Genomic DNA, 19047 nt, shown 5'->3' on the forward strand with positions numbered 1-19047 from the left:
CAGACTTACGAAAGCGCTTTCGTAAGTCTGCATCGTGTGTTCCGCCGTCCTTCGTCTTCGTAATTTCAATTTAGCGCAGTGCTTTTACAAGAACTAATGACATAGCTTGTTGATGACTTTGGGCCTTTTTTTTACAAATTGGCATTCCTCCAGGGCATCCATATAAAGTTATGTACTGTGATGAGGCATTTACAAGCTTTCTCTGCTCCTTTTTAAGTCTCTCTTTGGCTGTTGGATCTACTAGTTCTGCATCGACTGCTGCTTTCGTGCACTAGACTGACTTTAAGGATGACGACGCCATTAATAATGAATGTGACACACAACTGGAAGTGACATCACTTCCAGTCATAATAGCAATGATGACATGCCTTTCCATTCTGCCGTAACTGTCAGTTATTACATTGAGTTGGCAACAGCCCCCTCGCCTAAAACAAGCACTTTTCAAGTCAGTGATATTGTGGTGCCCTTACAATAACCTCAATTGGCCTCTCTTTCTGCTCTACTCCATGGGGCCACATGATGGGCAGAGCCATGACAGTTATGGACAGGTTCCTTGCACCTTACTTCATCATTTTCTTTGGTGGACATTGTTGGCTTTGTTTTCATGGCATCTGCTATATAAAGTTGTCCTCACTACAAACAGTCCCTGTGTGAGGATGCAGTCAGGGATAAGAGCAATGTAGGATCCATATATACAGCTTCATTATGAAACACCAGTGCCTTTTACAGCTCCCACGTGGCCTCAGGCATCAGCAGAAGAAACGCAATTAGCTCACTTAAAATGCTACAGCCACCGCCTTTTGCAACATTGGTAAAACCTTTTGCAACCCAAGTTTCTAGAACCATGATTCAGCAGCCTGCTTGACAAGAATTCACAGAACACTGCTACGCTTTGACACCCTTCTTTGTGTCTATGGCACGTAACTCTTTCACAGAGAAGTCCTCTCACCTTGAGCCGTATAATGAGTGGAGTTTCTGATGCAAGCCGCGGCTCTCCGAAGTCGGTGGCCTGCACAATCACCTCGAATCGGGTGGCCCCGTACGGAGCTGCAGTGACATTCAGGCTTCCCAGGAGCGACAGCTCCCCACTCTCGGCATCGATGGAGATGACCTCCGGGTGAGTGAGGTTGGTGGCCTTGATCATGTAGTGCACCCGGCCGTTACCCTGACTCGGCCCATCAGCATCTGTGGCCTGCAGTAGAAGTGCACATTGATCAGCAGCTACGTGCACTTGCTACCAATTTGGGAATGGCTCACAAAATCTTTGGGCTGCAACTACAATGGAAAGTGTTCAATTGTGTGAAAAGCGCTCGTCAATTGGGTAGACAATAGCTATGTTTTGTCTGCAGCCCACGACCGATTTAGTTAAATGCAACAAAGCACTACTGACAGAATCAAGTTATAGGCAAGCACTATATATTTTCCAGTACGTAACAGCATGGTGAACATGCCAGAGGTTCTGATACTCAAAGCGATGCATGCCCATGTTAAAAATGTCAACATTAACACATTTCTCCTGACACAACTGGCCTCACTCCAAATGTTTGCTTCCCCAGGCGTAGTTGCATTTGCACTAAAATTTAAGTTTTGTAAAGCATTCTGAAGGGCACTTCTCACCAGCCTGTTAGGCAGACATGGTGGAAAGACATGTCATTCTGTAACATTTAAAATTCAATTCATATCTTTTAACTGCCCTCTCTGCAAATAGAGCAACCTTGCCTGTTATGAATAAAACACATTCTATGTGTAGAAGACATATGAAACATAATGTTTCACTGAACTTTCACTGTCTTCTCGCAAAATTTAGGCCACATGTACAGAACCACACAGCATCTTATTGGTGCCTTGGGGCAATTAAGCTTTGCTGGCTCCTTGCTGGTGCAGGACGAAGGCAAAAATGCTGGAGGCTTTAATATGCTCGAAAAAGCAAGTATAAACCCCAGCAAAAGTCACACCGCAGTACTCAAAACAAAGCTAAGCAGTGTCCTGTTGCAGAATCACCTGCTACAGACAACCCAAAAAAATGCACAGTCGATTAGGCTACTCCCTACTGTGAAATTTGAGTGCAGCTGTTTGATTGCTTTTTGATTTTGCGATATATTAAGGCAAAGCAATTGAGAGATGCATGCATGTATGTAGTACAGTTACGGATCACCCTTTTTCGTATTATGATTAGGAACACGCTGAGAGTAGCATTGCTAACACAAACAATATGTTGCACGGAACACTGCAAACTGAGCGGGGTGCTGTCAACTGCCTCACTGCCTCACTAATCAGGAGAGTGAGGGAGGGCGCATTTGGGTGATGTGAGTGTGCATTTAACAGCAGTCACTGCACATATTTCTCTGCTCATGCAGCACTCTGTTTCCAACTATGGTATCGGTGGACACTCGCACCCCATACCTTGGCAGGGCCCTAGTATTCTAGCACCACCTCTTATGGGGTCGGTGTAGTGGAGCGCGTCCCATGCAGCACTCCCCTCGCCTCCCCACTGTCCTCTTCTGCTTTCCTCATGCTTCCGCTCTACCTTCATGCACTTTCCTCATCGCTCCCCCTTCACTACCACCTTCATTCATTCTCCGCTGCGCTCCGCGTTCGCCCTCTCCCATCCTCCCCACTGCCTCCTCCCGTTCACTCGGCTATGCCAACGGCAATGCCGCTCAACACATTAACCGGAGCTTGAAGAAGCCATGAAGACAAAACGCAAGTTTGGCTCATTAAAAAGACTTCTTTGCCCCGATACAACAATATCAACTTTATCGAAAACTTCAAACAAATAATGGAGACATTAGGGAAAACATAGGAACCAGTGGCAACTCCGCAGCCACTTTCCAGCGATTTTTCTATGACGTCACAGAATCTTAATTGGGCGATTGGCGTCCGCCGACCCAAGCCACTAACAAGAAGCATGACTGGGTAATTGTAGCAGGGTCTATAGTTCTGTTTGATCGCATCACTTTCATGCTAATGCGCAGTTAACACACTGGGTTTCTAGTGCTGGCCTATACCACGTCACTCATGACCATAATACGTTACTGCAGCGCAAAATTTTAAAGCTTTGCAATATTTATGGCAGTTTTTCGGTTATAGGGGACACTGGTCTTAAGGACATTTTTGTTATTTTTTAACCTACATGCTTGAGATTTCCACGCAAAGTGTATTTTAACATCCTGAGCACAAATACGCAGCCATTTTTCATCTATGTGGTGTAAGTTCAGAGAGAGTTGTGCAACATGTTATGCCATTTCGTTTCGGGCAATTTTTTCATATCTACCTATGAAATACTTGAATACTTTTTATCTCTTTGTTCTCTAGAAGGATTAGGAAGTGCAACTATACCACAGAAGTAATTTTAGCATTGTTTCTGCAAACGCTGTAAACTTATTAAATGTCAGGTCATAAATTACCAATGTTTTCGTAAACCTAAGTGCATTATATCTTGTGCTACCAGAAAAAAATTCCACATATCTGTGATTTTATTGCACTGTCCAGTTCATACGCTTTCAAATGCAGCAAAAACGATACAAATCTAACTAGTACATCCCATGATATTGTACCTGACAGTCGACCTCATGGGAAAAAAATTGGTTCTGAGAAAACGACACAAAGTTTGGAAATTTAGGCATGAAATGTTCATTTAGACAGATTAAAAGGGTGACAGTGTTGTAAATACTTATGGTACAGCTATAATATTTCGCAGGTACATTCTTTGGGACCTGCACACTGCAAATAAAATTAATACCAAAAATTATATTTTATGGCAAATTTCTGGTCCTTAAGACCATTGTCCCCCTAAAAAAAACACTTTTTGCAGTCGGAATGGAGCTGAGCGGTTTACCAAGGGCTCCTCCTTTTAAATTGAACTGAGTTATATTCTGTCATCATGGTCCCTTTAAAGGAGCCATGAAGAGAAAATACAACTTCGTTTAATTTGAAAGAACTAGGATTCAGTATCTCACTCAGCTCCATTACAGCCACAAAAGATGTTTTTTTAACGAAAAAAAAGCAAGAAGTATTTAAAAACTTTCAAATTTTGCGCCACAGTGACGTGTTATGAGCAAGAATGACGTCATACGGGCCAACAATAAAACATAATTTTCAGTGCGTTAACTGCACGGTAGCATTCAAGTGATGCAGTCAAATGGAACTAGAGGCCCCATTACAGACGTCCAGTCATGTCTCGTCGCGACAGGTCAGTTAGGCGGCCGCCAATCGCACAAACAAGGCTCCGTGACGTCATAAAAAAGTTGCGGATAATTGGCTAGGGGGTCGCGACTGCTTCACACGTTTTCTTTAATATCTCCGTTATTTGTTCGAAGATTGCGATGATATTGGTACCATTGTTATCGGGACTAAGCAGTCTTTCTAATAAACCCAACTTGTGTTTTGTCTTCATGGCTCCTTTAAGAGTTGAGCTCCAAACAGAGAAGTTGAAGTAAACGTAGCCCATTAAAAACTTCAGCTGTTAGTTATTAGCAGGCCGACAAGTCTTTGTGGCTGCCTACCTTGACAAAAACAGGAGAAGAAAACTTGGTGGCATCTTCCACCAAGTCCACGAGGTAGCTGTCTTTGGTGAACTTTGGGGCATTGTCATTCACATCCACAACCTGTATGAAGAGGTTCACAGACGACACTTTTCCACCCCCATCCTGGGCCTCATACGTGAAGGAGTAATTCGGAACACTTTCGAAGTCAAGGCAGCCATTTTTGCAGGTGGCAATCCTGATGCGCCCGGTATCCTTCTCGACCACGAACCTGCACAACAACGACAAGCGCATGCACTTCACTGAAAGAAAAACTGCAAAAGAGAAACGTGCCCAAAAACTTCATCAGCAATATATTGAACTATCGCTTGGCATAATTTTCTGCATGACTAATATAATCAACCAATGATCAAAAAAAAAAAAGAACTTAATTTTGGCACTTTGTCTTTCAGCCAATGCATAAAAACATTAAAAAATAAAATCTGGCTCCACAAACGACTGTCTAAAACCTTGAGTAATCTCTATCTTCAAGGCAAAGTGATAAGGCACAGCTGCCCTACTTACGCCATTAGTTGAGAATTGAAAGAGGACAGTATAGTCACTTGATTCGAAACACTTCCTACAAGATGCATAAAGTGAAAGCCCCTGTTGCTCAGGCGTGATAAGACTTTTAAGGCACAGAGGGACGTACTTTTCTGAACCGTAGCCCTTCATAGAATACGAGAGTTTTCCAAAAGGCCCACTGTCAGCATCACGTGCCTGCAATGAGCAAACATAAATCAAAGTTATTTATCAGCCTTGATACTGGAGCGGCCAGTTTTAACAACTGACTAGTCACATATTGAATGATGAGTAAACTCATTCTCATACCTCAAGCGAAAAAATGGTCATTCCGTTCCTAGCACTCTCAGGCACTTGGATCAGGTACTGCTCATTTTCAAACATTGGACCATTATCATTGGCGTCAGAAAGCGAAACAGTGACGGTGGCACTTGTAACTTCAAATCCATGTTGAGATGCAACCACCTGCAACAGGGAAATGGCAAGATTTGAATATGCATGGAAAAAAAAAAAAAACTGACTTATTTGGTGCTATGATCAAAAAACTGACAAGCAAAAATTAGGTTCTGTTAAACTGGCACCTAGTTTATAATTATTTAACAGATTTTATGTCCATCTATTGAGCTCAACATAGCAGTAATTAAATGGTTGTATGCAAATCTTGCTATTTTGCTGCATTTACGTTGTGTTTTTATGATTACACTATGATAAGAGCCTGATTAGAGCAATAAAAAGGTAACAGTGTTCTGTGTTTGTGTGCATGTGTTTCTTGAAACAAATTCATAAAACGCAATGAAGAGGTGACTGATTTTAAAAATGCCATGGAAAATTGAAAAAGCAAGACAATAAATCACAAGTAAAAAGATATCGTTGTTTTCATGCTGATTCTACCCACTTTCCCCTTTACCGTGTCAGCAATTACGGAGCAAAAACTTCCTTGAGTGACCAGATAACGTAACAAGCGCTTGTCGCGCGAGAAGAAACTACGATGCCTGGCCGCGATCGGCATTTCACTGCACAGCACCGGAATGAATTGTGGCCGCTATCATTTCGTCCATCAGATGCTGCTACCCACTCCTTCTCCATCGCAGTTAGAGCTTTCTAGTCCGCATTGGTTTTCATTGTGACGTAATCTGGTTGCTTGCCCGCGCCAGCGACCGACGTTTCCCCTCCTATATATTCTTGCTCCGTGCTCCAAACTCTATATTCTCCCTTAGCACTTTGGGCCCATCTTTTTAAATACTAAGAATCAGGATTTAATTCCTTGACTTTCTTTACAACTGCACACCTAAGATGAGTAAAGCTAGCCCACTGCATACAGGAAGGGTGCGGGACCACTTGGTAAGTCAGGCGGGTCTTCCGCACAGGACCGGTTCACAAATTTTTAACCAACTAATCAGCTGCTCCTTCCTCAACTAATCATTAAATTGATCAGTTAAGGATGGCAGCTAGCAAAATTCTTTGTCTGTTCAGGAACTGCATGACAAAAATTTATCATGAATATGCAGCCCTGGGTAATGACTGGATTGGATTATAAAACGTTTTTATTATTGCATTGAGTGAGACTGGGGGCGGCGGGTGGACATCCTAGTTTAGCAGTTCACACTGTGCTGCGGTGGCCCGGGCGTGCTTCACAAGAAACAAACTCCTGATCCGCAAGCTCTCCCACTGCTCAAGGGTGTGTGGCTGTGGGTGTCGGGAGTTGGCAGGGCACACGCAAACCAAATGAGTTTGCTGTATTTGGGGTGCCGGGGCAGTATTGGCAGCCCGGGGAGTATGCACTAGGGGAAATTCAATGAAGGAAGGTGTGGTAGTAGTAAGTGTCGGTCTGGGGTCGTCGCCAAATGTGCGCATCATCCCCACTATAGGGATGGATGTGGGGACAGTAGGGCCCTGCGAGAAGCTCAATAGCGATGGAGAATGTCGGAGTAGTTTTGTGAGATGTGGTGCAGGTCCGGAGGGCAGCTAAGTGGTTACTCTTCTTCCCCTTTTGGGAATGCCCACTGGGTACGGTCACGGGCAGTGGCATACGCAACCTCATTCTCAGTGAGTATTGTATGGACCCCAGCCCATGCGTCCCTGGGTAGTGACGGAAGCAATTTTAATTTGAAGTGACTCTGCCCACTTTGCAGTACCTGCCTGGATGGTTACAAGGCTATCCAGAAAGCAAAGGAACATTACAAGTTCAAAAAAGGTTCAACTTTGCACATCATTTCATCACGAAATCGGGAACTCGGGGATTATGTAAGTAGTGGGGCTTTCTTATCAAGAGAGTTTTTACCAGGGAAGCTTGAGTGCCACCACATTACCCGGATGCGAATAGAGAAGCACAAAGGTCGAGCTGGCCCATAGCCAAGGAGATAAGAGGGGGCTCATGAGCCCTTTCCTCCACCAGCCCTTTACCCACACGTGCCCGGTGCATTGTGGGAAAGCCCGCCACCACTACAGGAGAAAGCTGCTCCGTGCTTCCGACAGTCAATCGCAGGCACTCAAAGTGTGACGTACGATGCCCAACCAGTTCAAACATGCGGTTAATTAACAATATATTTTCCATGTGTTTTTTTGCAGCTTTTCAGGTTTTCAAAGTACAATTTCATGTGTCCAAGCTCACTGAAACAACTGTCGTTTTGCTTTTTCAAACTCTGAAATAATTCAAAAATATCCAAAGTTTTCAAAATATGCTATTTGAGTCGAACCTGAATAAATTATCAAGTTTCTCCCTTTACTCAAACGTTTCAAGTACTCGCACACCCGCACTTGCAGCACATTTAAAGTGGCCACCAGTGGCAGCAATGCCACTGAAAAGGTGAAAGTGATGCACAACATTTATTCTCTGCAGAAAATAAAAATATCTTGGCATATAAACAAACGTACCCCATAGCATTCATTAATATAGAGGGTAGGAAGCAAGCACTAACCTCAAAAACAAACGTGCGGCTGTTTTCATCCTCATAGTCAAGTCGACTGGCATCAGCCACCTTGATAAGCACGGGAGTGCGGCCAACTGCTGATGGTGGGTAGACTGAGAAGACTCCGTTTGAGTTATTCACATCTCGCAAATGCAGGCCAAATCTGGCATTTTCACCCTGTGTAACACACATAATACAGGACACATTACGTATGATGCACCTGCAAACACATACACACACACACACACACTAAGATGCTCCTAGTACTTGCTTTCATCCAGCTGCTTATTGTATGAAATATAAAAAAAATAACACATTATGGGATATGCCATAAAGCAGCCCCTATTTAAGACCACACCAAGAATTCAACTACTGTTCAACTCGCGTACTACAGCAGTTATGATAACAGCCCTTTGCTGTTATTATAACTGCTGTTTTGCATTTCCCAAAGTAGCATATGGCTTCACATAGTGCAGACGTAATAATTGTATCAAAACTATGAATCCACCTGAAAAAATGCCATCAACCAAAAAAAAAGTGCAAGCAACAGTGTTTTCTGATGAATGACTGCATGTTAAAGGCCAGAATGACAAACCATGAAGAAAGCGCACATTTCCAGGGTAAAAAGAAAAAACACCGCTTGCTTCAAATGGAGACACCTGACTCCATCAGCGTAAACTGCTGTGCAACGTGTGAGGACAAGAGCAAGGATTGCATTCATTTACAACTTTTTCCTCAATCAGAACGACAGCAGTATGGATTCTATACAACAGTCACATGCTGCAGTAATAAAAATTTTGTTAGCATTTCAGTGAGCAAATGCGTGATTGATGTGATACACACTGACAGAAAGGGGAGGGAGGGGGGGCTTGAAAAAAGTCCAAGAAAACGTGGCACATTTTTTTCACACCCCATAGTAAAACGTTGTACAGTATAAACTTTGTCCAATGAAGGTGAGCAGCAGGCTGAAATTTTTAAAGCGAAGCTTTACTAATCTCGTCAAGCGGTTTCGCCGTTGTGGTAGATTTGACCTTCATTTGACCGTGCTGCACATCACGTGACTCCTTGGCTGAGCTCCGCAGAGGGGCGCGTTCACCGCTGCCACCGCCGCCGCTAGCTTGGCGCATGCGCTGCGGACGGCGCATGCGCTTTCTGCAGCTGGTTCACGCCTGACCACGTGACTCGCCACGCAAATGTGAGCTTGGCCATGAATGAGATTGAGACCGGGCCATTTTTTCCAAGCATTGCACGGTAGCTGGAGGCTTTGAGCCGTCGGCGGCGAGCGGCGTCTGACCCCACTGCGGATATCGCCCGGCGAGCTGTTCGGCTCAGAAAACGCCGGAAGCTGGACCACAACCGTAGACAAAGGCAGGCTTTGGACAAATAGTACAATAATTACAGCTAAATCAAGGGTTAACCAAGCGAAACCAAGACTTAACCATGCTAAGCCAAGCTTTCACTTTGCATATCCAGGGTTAGCTGAGCCAAGCCACAGCCATTTTTGCTTTGCTATAGCCATTGCCTACCACTGCAGCCAATAACCTGATGGAGAATTGAGAGTTCCTTCTTATGTCCATTATAACCTAGGAGTTGCAGCCATTTCGTTCTAATGTGGTTAACTGCATGCTGAGAACATATAATGTAGCTGGCATCTTCTTGCTTAGGACAATTAAGAGCTCACTGAGTCGGGTAATTTTCATGTTTCTCAGAGGAGTGTCACACAAAAAAATAATGCAGCTAGTGCCCCTAATTCCTTCCCCCCGTACAAAGACACGCTGCTATATGGCAAGCAAAGTTACTGGACAACAAAAACCTCCCGTTAAAAAGACATGGGCACTGCACACCATTTATTCTGCCGTGCCATGAATTTGTGTGTACTGCTTGTGAGGTGACAGATGGTGATCACACTTGCAAATGAAGAGATTCATTCCCATCAAAACGTCTTCTACATTAAAATCCAAGCTGCAATGAGATAAGCATATTCCAGCCACTACCTCCGGCCCACGCCAGTCTATTATAAAATGCACTTGCTCACATAACCTGTGGACACCAACACTAAGGGAAAAAGCTTGTTGCTTTCTGGCTGTGCATGTTGCTTTCTGGCTGTGCAAAAAGGTGCATGTTAGAATCGTGCAAATATGGTAAGCTACAAATTTTAACGGTAAAAGTCTGCAATTGATGCTCCACAAAGACACTCACCCATTTGCCCAGATTCACTATATCTTTTCACTCGTGTCTACCAACTAAATGATCACATTAATTAACATTCACTAATCAACCCATAAAAAAATCTGCTTTGTAGGACGTTCTTGCATCTCTAACAAAAAAAAATTGCGCTTTTAGCTGCTGGTATAGCGTAAAAATCACAATTTTAATGTCCACTCTATATAATTTCAAAAGACAGGGCCATTCTGAGTATTTCGGTCGGCGAAGCAATAATGAAAATTTCTCACTCTGCAAAACTGACGCGTTGCAACAAAATACGTAATCAGAGCAAAGAAAGTTAGCGTGCATTACAGGCACAAAAATGAGACTTTAGAGTGTAAAGCGATACAGTCTACTGAATTTCGCTACCATGGAGCCGCAAGAACTGCTTACGACGACCGACAGGGGTATTAATAAGCATCCGCAGGAGCTCCAGTAACACCTAAGCAAAGAGTGGGTGGGTCAACAAGCCATCAACTATGAAACCAAAAACAGCAACAGGGACCAGAAATTGCTTGCTACAGGGCTGTATCATCAAAATGGTAAGGGACGATGGAAAACAAAAAACTAATGCCCCATTTGTATCCGATTTAAGTGAAAGATATGGGTACTACATCTATTCCACAAATAAAAAATACAGGTAGATAAACTTTATCAGTGCATGTATACATAGATTGGATTGCCTGCTCTGATTTGTTGTAACTGGAACATGTCCCACAAAAATGCACCTCTATTTCATTGCCATTTTACATATTGCTGTGAATTTTGAACCTTTACTTAAAACTTATTTAGATCCTATCATTCGCTTTCCAGAATCAGTGCTATGTGTTTTGACATTTTCTAACATTATTTCCCCACCCTTACATTATTCTCCAAGTGCCAAATCATTGCTTGTTCGTGGCACAAAGGTTTCCATTATAGTAGTAGTTGTTCTCACAAAACATTTATTCAGAAAAAGGGAGAGGGGAGTGGAAGAGAAATTGTAGTTAACAAAATTATTTTCCCAAATCCTCTTTCAATAAATTTTTTTCTAATACCTAAAAGGAACACCAGAAGTGCTAGACATGTCCATTTTTACCTTTCCTGTAACATGAAATAATGCAGCATAAATTTGGAATAGTTTACCCAAGAACTTAAAATAGATCATTTGTGTACTTTCCTTAAAATGTTATACTATACAGCACTGCACAAACTTTGTTTTATTCATTCCATCTAGCATTGCATAATTTCAGTTATTATGTGCTGTATGGAGTCACTTTCCCTTGACTCTCCTGTGTAATGTTTGCTGCTGTATTTCAAAGGCCTACACTAGCTTTGGTTACTGACCTAACGGTTTCTGATGTGTATTGTAATACTGAAGAGTAGATGATAAATTAAAAAAATTAATAATTCTTTGAGTAAAGTGATTGTGAGTAATTACTGCGCGTGTCCATTCTTCTTTGTAGTCACTGACCATTAACAACCAAGCCTAACAAAAATATTTCGAACCAGCTAGCAGCTCAAGCCTCAATTTTGAACAGAGAATTTATATTCCAAAAAGGCACAGGTAAGAATTTGCTGTATATACACACAAAAAACAATGCTACGTAAGACATCAATGCTCAGAAACATTGGCGAAAGACAAGACTGTACGGTAATGCACAGTGGCCTAGAAAAGTTTAATACGTGGCTTACGGGTATTGCCACCAGTTCCATGCATCTCTATGCACTAGTGGTGGACCATGGAGTTCCCCACCTTACAAAATTACCTCATAAAATTTTTAAGGTATCTTTAAAAAGGCTGCCAACATAACTTGAGAGACAACATTACTGCCTGAACCATACAAAGTGCCCTCCCCTTCCCCTACTGCTCAGAATACGACGCTGACAGTTATGTAAAACTTTAAGAAGTGCTTATTCCTGCTAACTCCACACTTACAATACCTCATAAAAACACAAGTAGGATCTAACTGACTTCAACAACCAACTCTACCCCAGTAAATTGCTCCCACCAGATGGTTCCATCTAAAACGTGACTTTCCAAAAAGACTAAACTAGGAACATAGAGCACACTTCAGATAACATACACTCAATGACAAAAAAAAAACGAACTTACAACATCATTGTCGTTGACAACCATGTTAAGGCCTGGGATGGCTGAACTCTCAGGCGTGTCTTCAGATATGATGACACTGAAGTTGTGGCTGTTGAACTCGGGCACATGGTCGTCAGTGTCAGTTATAACAATGTTGACATCTGCGACAGCAACTTCTCCCTTTGGCTTGCCATCGACCATTTCAGCTGCCTGCAATTATTTTTAAAAGGTGAAGTGAATTTTTAAGTAACATCAGTGGCTTGACAAGCAGTCAACTTCATTCAATTCTTCTTTTTTTACTCTACATGATTTCTGTTTACAATAACTTCACTACAAGTGATAGACATCTCAAGGAAAGCCAACAGCAGATTTGGTCTTTGTCAATGGAAACCTTTTTTTTGCAGAAGACACCTATGAGTACAAGAAATTCACCGGTACCTGCAATTGAAAGCTGTAGAGTCCACCACTCCTCTCAATGTCCTCGTCTTCTCGGTCGATTGTTATGTCAGAAGTCTCCACCACAACGTGGTGAACGCCATTGTCATCGACATCCACCTTGCCCAACCTGAAGTATCCTTTCGTATCTAAAAAACATTGACACACAAAATATGAGAAATTAATATGCTTATAGCTTATACACAAAACACATTATTACTCAACAAAATTTATGTTTGAAAAGTGTCGGCTTCTGCTCTTTATAAGCACGACAGTAATGGCAATTGATGTATCACACAAGGATCAATGCAGTGCTCTCAATTACCTTCCAGAGCGGACGTTATTAATAGATGGGAACAACATGAAAGGTTTTAACCCTGACTTAATCATAAGGGACTGAGTAAGGGACAGAGCTCGCAGCAATATGCATATTGGCAAGATGGTACTAGACCATGAGCATGTTGCAAGATGCAATGTCACCACTTGCATTGACGCCTGCTTTATTGAGCACTGCATCTGATGAAATACACAGTGAATGACTTAATTGTTGCAAGGACCTAATTTCTCGTGAATTTTGGCGAGTTGTGTACACCCCACAAAACCTCTTCGCACAGGGATTCCTGATAATAAAGAGAACACTACTTTGGAAACACCAGAATAAAATCCAGACTTATAAATCCAGACTTTCAAGTCCCACTCTAAGCAATACATACACTTGCAAAACTACAGCTGCTTTATATTGGCTCTGTGGTTCTCAAGGTCCTTGCATAGTTGTGCAGTTCAACACAGCCACATTAGCCGGTAGGTATACATAGAAGGCGAGTTTCCATCACATCTCATCATATGCAATGGGTAAAAAGGTGCCTCATGCGCTACTCCAGTCATTGTAGACAGTGTACAACCAAATAGCACAATTTGAGACACCAAAAGTCATCAGAGGACACGAGTGTTAACTACAGTGGAATCTTGTTGATACGATTCGGCATAATACATTTTTCGGCCAAATATGTCTTTGTTTTTGTTCCTGGCAGACAAACCTTAGAAGTAATGCCTTTTCGTGTATTTAAAGGAACCCTGCAACATGTACTGAGCAGTGCAAATAAACTTGCACGACACTTTGATTACACTGCCAGGAATACCTGAGCCAAATATTACACGTACGCGTGAAGCGGTAAGCACGCAAATCGCTGAGAAAGACGCAGAAAAACCAACCACACTCTCATCAGTTTCCCTCATTATGCACCACTGGTACCGCTGTAATTGCATCATCACAGCGGCGGCTGCCTATTGGCTGCTTCTGGTCGACTTCACAGTTTATTTCTCGCATTTCCTGTGACGATCCGCCACCGTCGGCACTGTGCACCACCTCTTCTACGCCTGAACCTGTACGAACATTTTTGGCGTTTATTTTGTGTTTTGAGTGCACACGGAGTTTGACTGACAAACTCAATACTTCCCTTTCAACCAAACCACTCGACAATAAATGTTTATTGCTGCAAAATGCCCTACAAACCTGAGCAAGCGCTTGCGAGGAGGCAAGCGCACTCCTGCTTTTTTGTTGCATCAGACCGGAAATAGACCCCTCCACGTTGTGGAGAAAAAGAGAAAACTCGCCGCCCTGTGATATATCGAAGGCCACGAGCCGCCTCCCTCTCCGGGAGAGAGCACGCACTTTTGTCACATATTCTGCGGTCTAATTGAGAGGGGACAATTAGGCACGATTTTTCATCACACGTAGCTTCAGCGATAGTAAACAACTTTTTATAATTTTTGTGGAAGGAGATCGCTGGGACAATAGGCTTTATTCCAAAATATGTTATGAGTAGTCGGTGGTAAGTGCAGCAGGGCCCTTTAATACAATCAAATTTTTGCCAGAAATTGGATAATACGACCGCAAGAGTGGATCATGACTGACATTTTTAGAAATTTTACCGTTATTCTTCGCTATACTAGCTCAAACTGCATTCCAACAAGCCACGATCTGCACAATGCAGAGCCGCTGTGGCCACGGCAGTGCCGGTTTTGTGGCGAAAACATCGCTGCCGGGCGTAGCCTCTCTGTCTAATGACGAAGATACATCAGGAAATGCACCGCGCCATCTAGCAAAACGTGTCATAATCAAAGAAGGTGCACTTTAGGCAGCAGCGACTTTACATCTCAACTTTTCGCAATGCACCGTGCTACCCACGGTGTTCTTAGTCCTTTTCTGCCTTGTTGCTGTGCTTCGTGGCTATTTTTTTGTTCTCCTCGGGCTGCCTTATTGCTGTGCGCGATGGTGCTGCCAAGCTTGTGACAATGTTGAGTGCGAGTGTTGTGACAATGTGGCATGCGAACTCTTTTGCCAGTGCCAATGCTCAACACTATTGTCATTCAGCAAGAGGAGCTTCGAAAGGGGCTGCAAGTTTTCGGCTCCAAAGTAAAACAAACGCTAGGTGCAAAGCATCAGCAAATAAAAGACATCGTGCTTACATGGTTCAAGGAAGTTAGCGTGGCAGCAGTAAACGCGAAAACGTTGACGGCATCGTGCTCGTCTTGTCCGGCAGCTAGCTTCACCGATTTAAGGCACAACATGGATTGTCGTATAAAACAGTGTCCAGCGCGAAAAATACCGGCAGCTTTTTTACTTTTCGGCAGCGTGAAAAAATACCGGCAGAATTTACTCCGGGACGTTGACCAGAAGAGAGTGCAGCACAAATTGACCAGCTACTTCAATGTTGCTCAATAAAAGTGAGTTATTTGCTGACGGAGTAGGGGTATTCTCCTTTTTTAGCCTCTTTGGATGATAAGATTTTCGCATAATGTTTTATTTTCCGGCTCCTGTGACAAACGTAGCAATGAATTTAACTGTATTAGGCCTTATTCACTCCATCTTGTGATGTTCTATAACAGCCAAATATCCCAAAACCTCCGTTTTGGCAAATTTGGGAAACATTCGGCTCATGGGTGAGAGGTTGTTTACAGTATATTTTGTGCAAGAAAAACAAACTCAATAAGCAATCAAAAGAAGCCATTTTTAATGTAGGCTAAATCTTGCTCTTTACTTAGAACACACAAATGTTTAAAAACGCAAATTCAAATTTGGGGCTTAATGCATGAAAGCGACATACTCAGGAGTAGGGATCCGGGTTTCCGGAGTTTATTTTTGGTGAAATTCAGAGGATGTTTTTTGGAGTTAATTTTTTTGTGAAATTTCAGTATTTTTCTGAGTTTATATCTTTATTTATCCATTCCTCTGAAATTCAGATTTTATTCCGATGTATTTTAATTACTCCAAATTATAGGTAAAATGATATTTGAACACGAACACCTCAGAACTCTCGCTGCAAATATTCATCTCAAAGGTTTGAGTTGCAGACTCACATATATGTACACAAGTACAAATAGTTAGACAAAACATGTATGTTTCTCCTATGACAACCTTAAATCTTGTTGTAATACACGCTAGCATACTTTACAAGATTTTCATCCCTGATGGAAGTACGCTGCTTTCGATTTGATTCTCAGCATAGAAAATGCCATTTCAACGCCTGCCCTAAAAATAGGTAGAGCGAGAAGCCTCAGCAAGCCGCAAGGAAGCACTAGTGTGAACTCTCGAAAATGAGAGGGGTTCAACAATGCTACTTATTTCATAACTCTGAAAGTTTGCAAAATCTTTCATGGGCTAGCTTATATCTGGGTAAATAACAGTTGTTTAGACAAGTGCACTGGTCTTGAAAGAGGACAAAGGAGTCTTCTCTTAGGACCGGTCGCCATTCGAATACGTTATCACCAAAAAGTGCAAATGGCCAGCGGTGCCGACAACTTCCTGGGTATGCTGAAGTCCGAACTTCGATCGTCATTTTTTGCCACCGTTGTGCTCTAAAATCGGTGTTTATCGGATAAATTTGAATTGCCCAAAATTTTACCGGCGAGTGTTTTTCGGATTTTTCTGTTCTTAAAAGCATGCCAAAATATTGCACAGACGACATATGGGCACATTTTCATGCTGCCTCCATCATAAATGCAGCCCTCACCGTTAAAAATGTTGCCTTTCCATGGGGAAAAAAAAATGCAAGGAAAAAAGAAAGTTTGCTTTTACCCAAAGCAAAATACAGGAAATTTTTCAGTTGGGTTGAAAATGCTTCTTTAGACCATATTTTGGAATGTTTCTTGGTAATACTGTATTTTGAATTCTGTTCAATAATCTGAGTACAGCTGAATTTTGAATAACATTTGATTTATTTTATTATTCACGGCTAAATATGACCCTTTCAACATGCTGCATCAAAGTTTAACTGCTCCTCTAAAAATTCATTGCTAGACTACAGACTACCTTCTAAGACTCACTCCTACATAGATAAAAAACTAGAAAGCATAAAAGGCTCACAGCAAGCACTTTATGTTTAAGATAACTTCTCCTCCATTAAGATTTTGCGAGCAGCATACAAGACTTCGCAGCGCCCCCCCTACAATGGGTGTATAAGTGACTCTACCTTATGTCTTGACTGTCCAATGCAATCTGCCAAAGTATAGCAGCTAGCTTCATTATTTTTTTTACCTCAGCTTAGAACACATTGATTATAGCTGTAGATGCTTCATAAGCTACTTCTTTTTAATGAGAATAGTTATAAATCTATCAAAATCATTTTTCTTGCATGTTGTAAGGTCTTCTTTTTGATAAATTAGCCCATGTGCAAAAAAAGATATACTTTGTCTTATGTAAAAAACAGTTATGTAACTGTTCACTGTTTAGAACTGACATTTTATAACTATGACACTCGCATGCTATACATGCAAATGTCATAGTTAGTATGTACATTTCCTTCTTGTTCATGTCCTCGCAAAAAATACCCCTCCTGGCTGCTAGATCTAGCATCTGTTGAATAAGAATTAAATCTTTGGTGCAGCAATTAAGAAAAAAGGGGGATCCTGGATATTTAAGACATGTGGTAGCTTTTACTGACTCAGTGATTATCAGTGCACATTGCAATGCACGAAACATAAGCTGAAGGCTTCGAAACACAGATGTTCCTTAACAAAGACAATTGGTTGACCTTTTTCCTCTCCCACTATGATTTCTAATGCCTCTTGCCAGACTGCCACTAGGTCAGCCGACATCGTGCGAAGAAATTTAGCAAGTCTATGATTATTGTAGGTAGAATCAGTACATTCCATACCAGGTCAGTGCTGGAGCCCCACCTACATCATAAGATGCAAAACTATAGGACTACTAACTTTTAGCAAGCGTACATTTAGTTCAAAGCTAGAATAAAAAGTTTCTTCCTACATGGTTATTCCACAAGCACACACCTGCTAATATATAAAAATGTATAGCACACACAATGAACACGAGACAAAGGGCAGTTCTTAGTGCTTTCTGCTTTGTTTTACGGCAAGTTTTTCTCGGCTTTCTCGACACTCAGATTTTTCAACACGAACATCTCAAGACTCTCAGCTTTCAAAGCAGCAATCAACAGCCCTCAGAACATCTCAAATTTCTCGACATGAATCTAACATGCCTCCACCTTACCTGTAGATGCCTGAGCCACACGCAGGCATAATTTTACTTCCAGGAAGCATCGCAAAGTGCAATTAATAGCTTGATAACTGAGCCGTAGCCAGAGATTTGGGCGGGGGAGGGGAGGTTAAGGAGGGGTGGGGTGTTGAGGAGGAGGGGTATGGGAAGTCAAAAAGTTTTGCCAAAACGAACACTAGCACTCACTCACTGACATGCTGCCTGGAAAAAATTTCAGAGGCAGTTTGAACCCCCTCACCCTGCCTCTGGCTACATCCCTGCTTGATACCTTAACATTTGAAAGAAACTGCCAATGCTACTTCTGAAAAACTGCACCGCATTATATAAGACTTGCCCACATAGAAAAGATTGCATACCGTTGACCAAACTGAATGACAAGAGCCTCCTGAAGCCAGCATCCGCATCGTGGGCCGAGGCCACAAGCACCGACGTGCCCTTAGAATGGAAAAGGGTGAAAAAGTGAATTTATTAACTCAGTAGAAACGTTTCTGCTCAAACACGTTTTTGTAATGCAGTAAGCCCTATAGTAATTCATCTGCAGCAGTTCAAACAAAGATTTCATTTGTATGAATGTTTATATATAAGAAATAGAATTAAAAGAAAAAATTGGATCAACAATTGAAGGGTAGAAATTACCATTTCTGTAATTTTCTTTCTTTAAAACTTTTTGCTTTCACAGCAACAAAAAATATGCTAGAATGTTTAGTACCCGAAGCAACAACGCAAACACAATCAAAGCAGACTACACTTAGTACAGCCTCATCCATAGTAAACAACCGAAGTCCTACAAGGATTTGTCAACATCTTTACTGACATCACATGAGATGTTTAAAGCCCAACAAAACTGGTAGTTTTACATGCACC

The 19047-nt window shown here is 42.1% G+C and overlaps 1 protein-coding gene across 1 annotated transcript in view; it reads right to left on the minus strand.

Annotated features, from left to right (window-relative positions):
• The window catches only part of Cad74a (cadherin 74A), a 70230-nt gene that overhangs the window by 47270 nt on the left and 3913 nt on the right, over nucleotides 1–19047 (minus strand). The window contains exons 9-16 of the mRNA XM_077677077.1: nucleotides 18540–18618; nucleotides 12672–12817; nucleotides 12255–12443; nucleotides 7964–8131; nucleotides 5355–5510; nucleotides 5176–5243; nucleotides 4506–4755; nucleotides 950–1192 (exon numbers count right to left, since the gene is read on the minus strand). Coding sequence (XP_077533203.1) covers nucleotides 950–1192; nucleotides 4506–4755; nucleotides 5176–5243; nucleotides 5355–5510; nucleotides 7964–8131; nucleotides 12255–12443; nucleotides 12672–12817; nucleotides 18540–18618 — 1299 coding nt within the window. The remainder of the gene's footprint in view (nucleotides 1–949; nucleotides 1193–4505; nucleotides 4756–5175; nucleotides 5244–5354; nucleotides 5511–7963; nucleotides 8132–12254; nucleotides 12444–12671; nucleotides 12818–18539; nucleotides 18619–19047) is intronic.

The sequence above is a fragment of the Haemaphysalis longicornis genome, unplaced genomic scaffold (assembly GCF_048455015.1).
Source record: "Haemaphysalis longicornis isolate Haplotype H1 unplaced genomic scaffold, Haemaphysalis longicornis Haplotype H1 scaffold_1, whole genome shotgun sequence".
Taxonomy (NCBI): Eukaryota; Metazoa; Arthropoda; class Arachnida; order Ixodida; family Ixodidae; genus Haemaphysalis; species Haemaphysalis longicornis.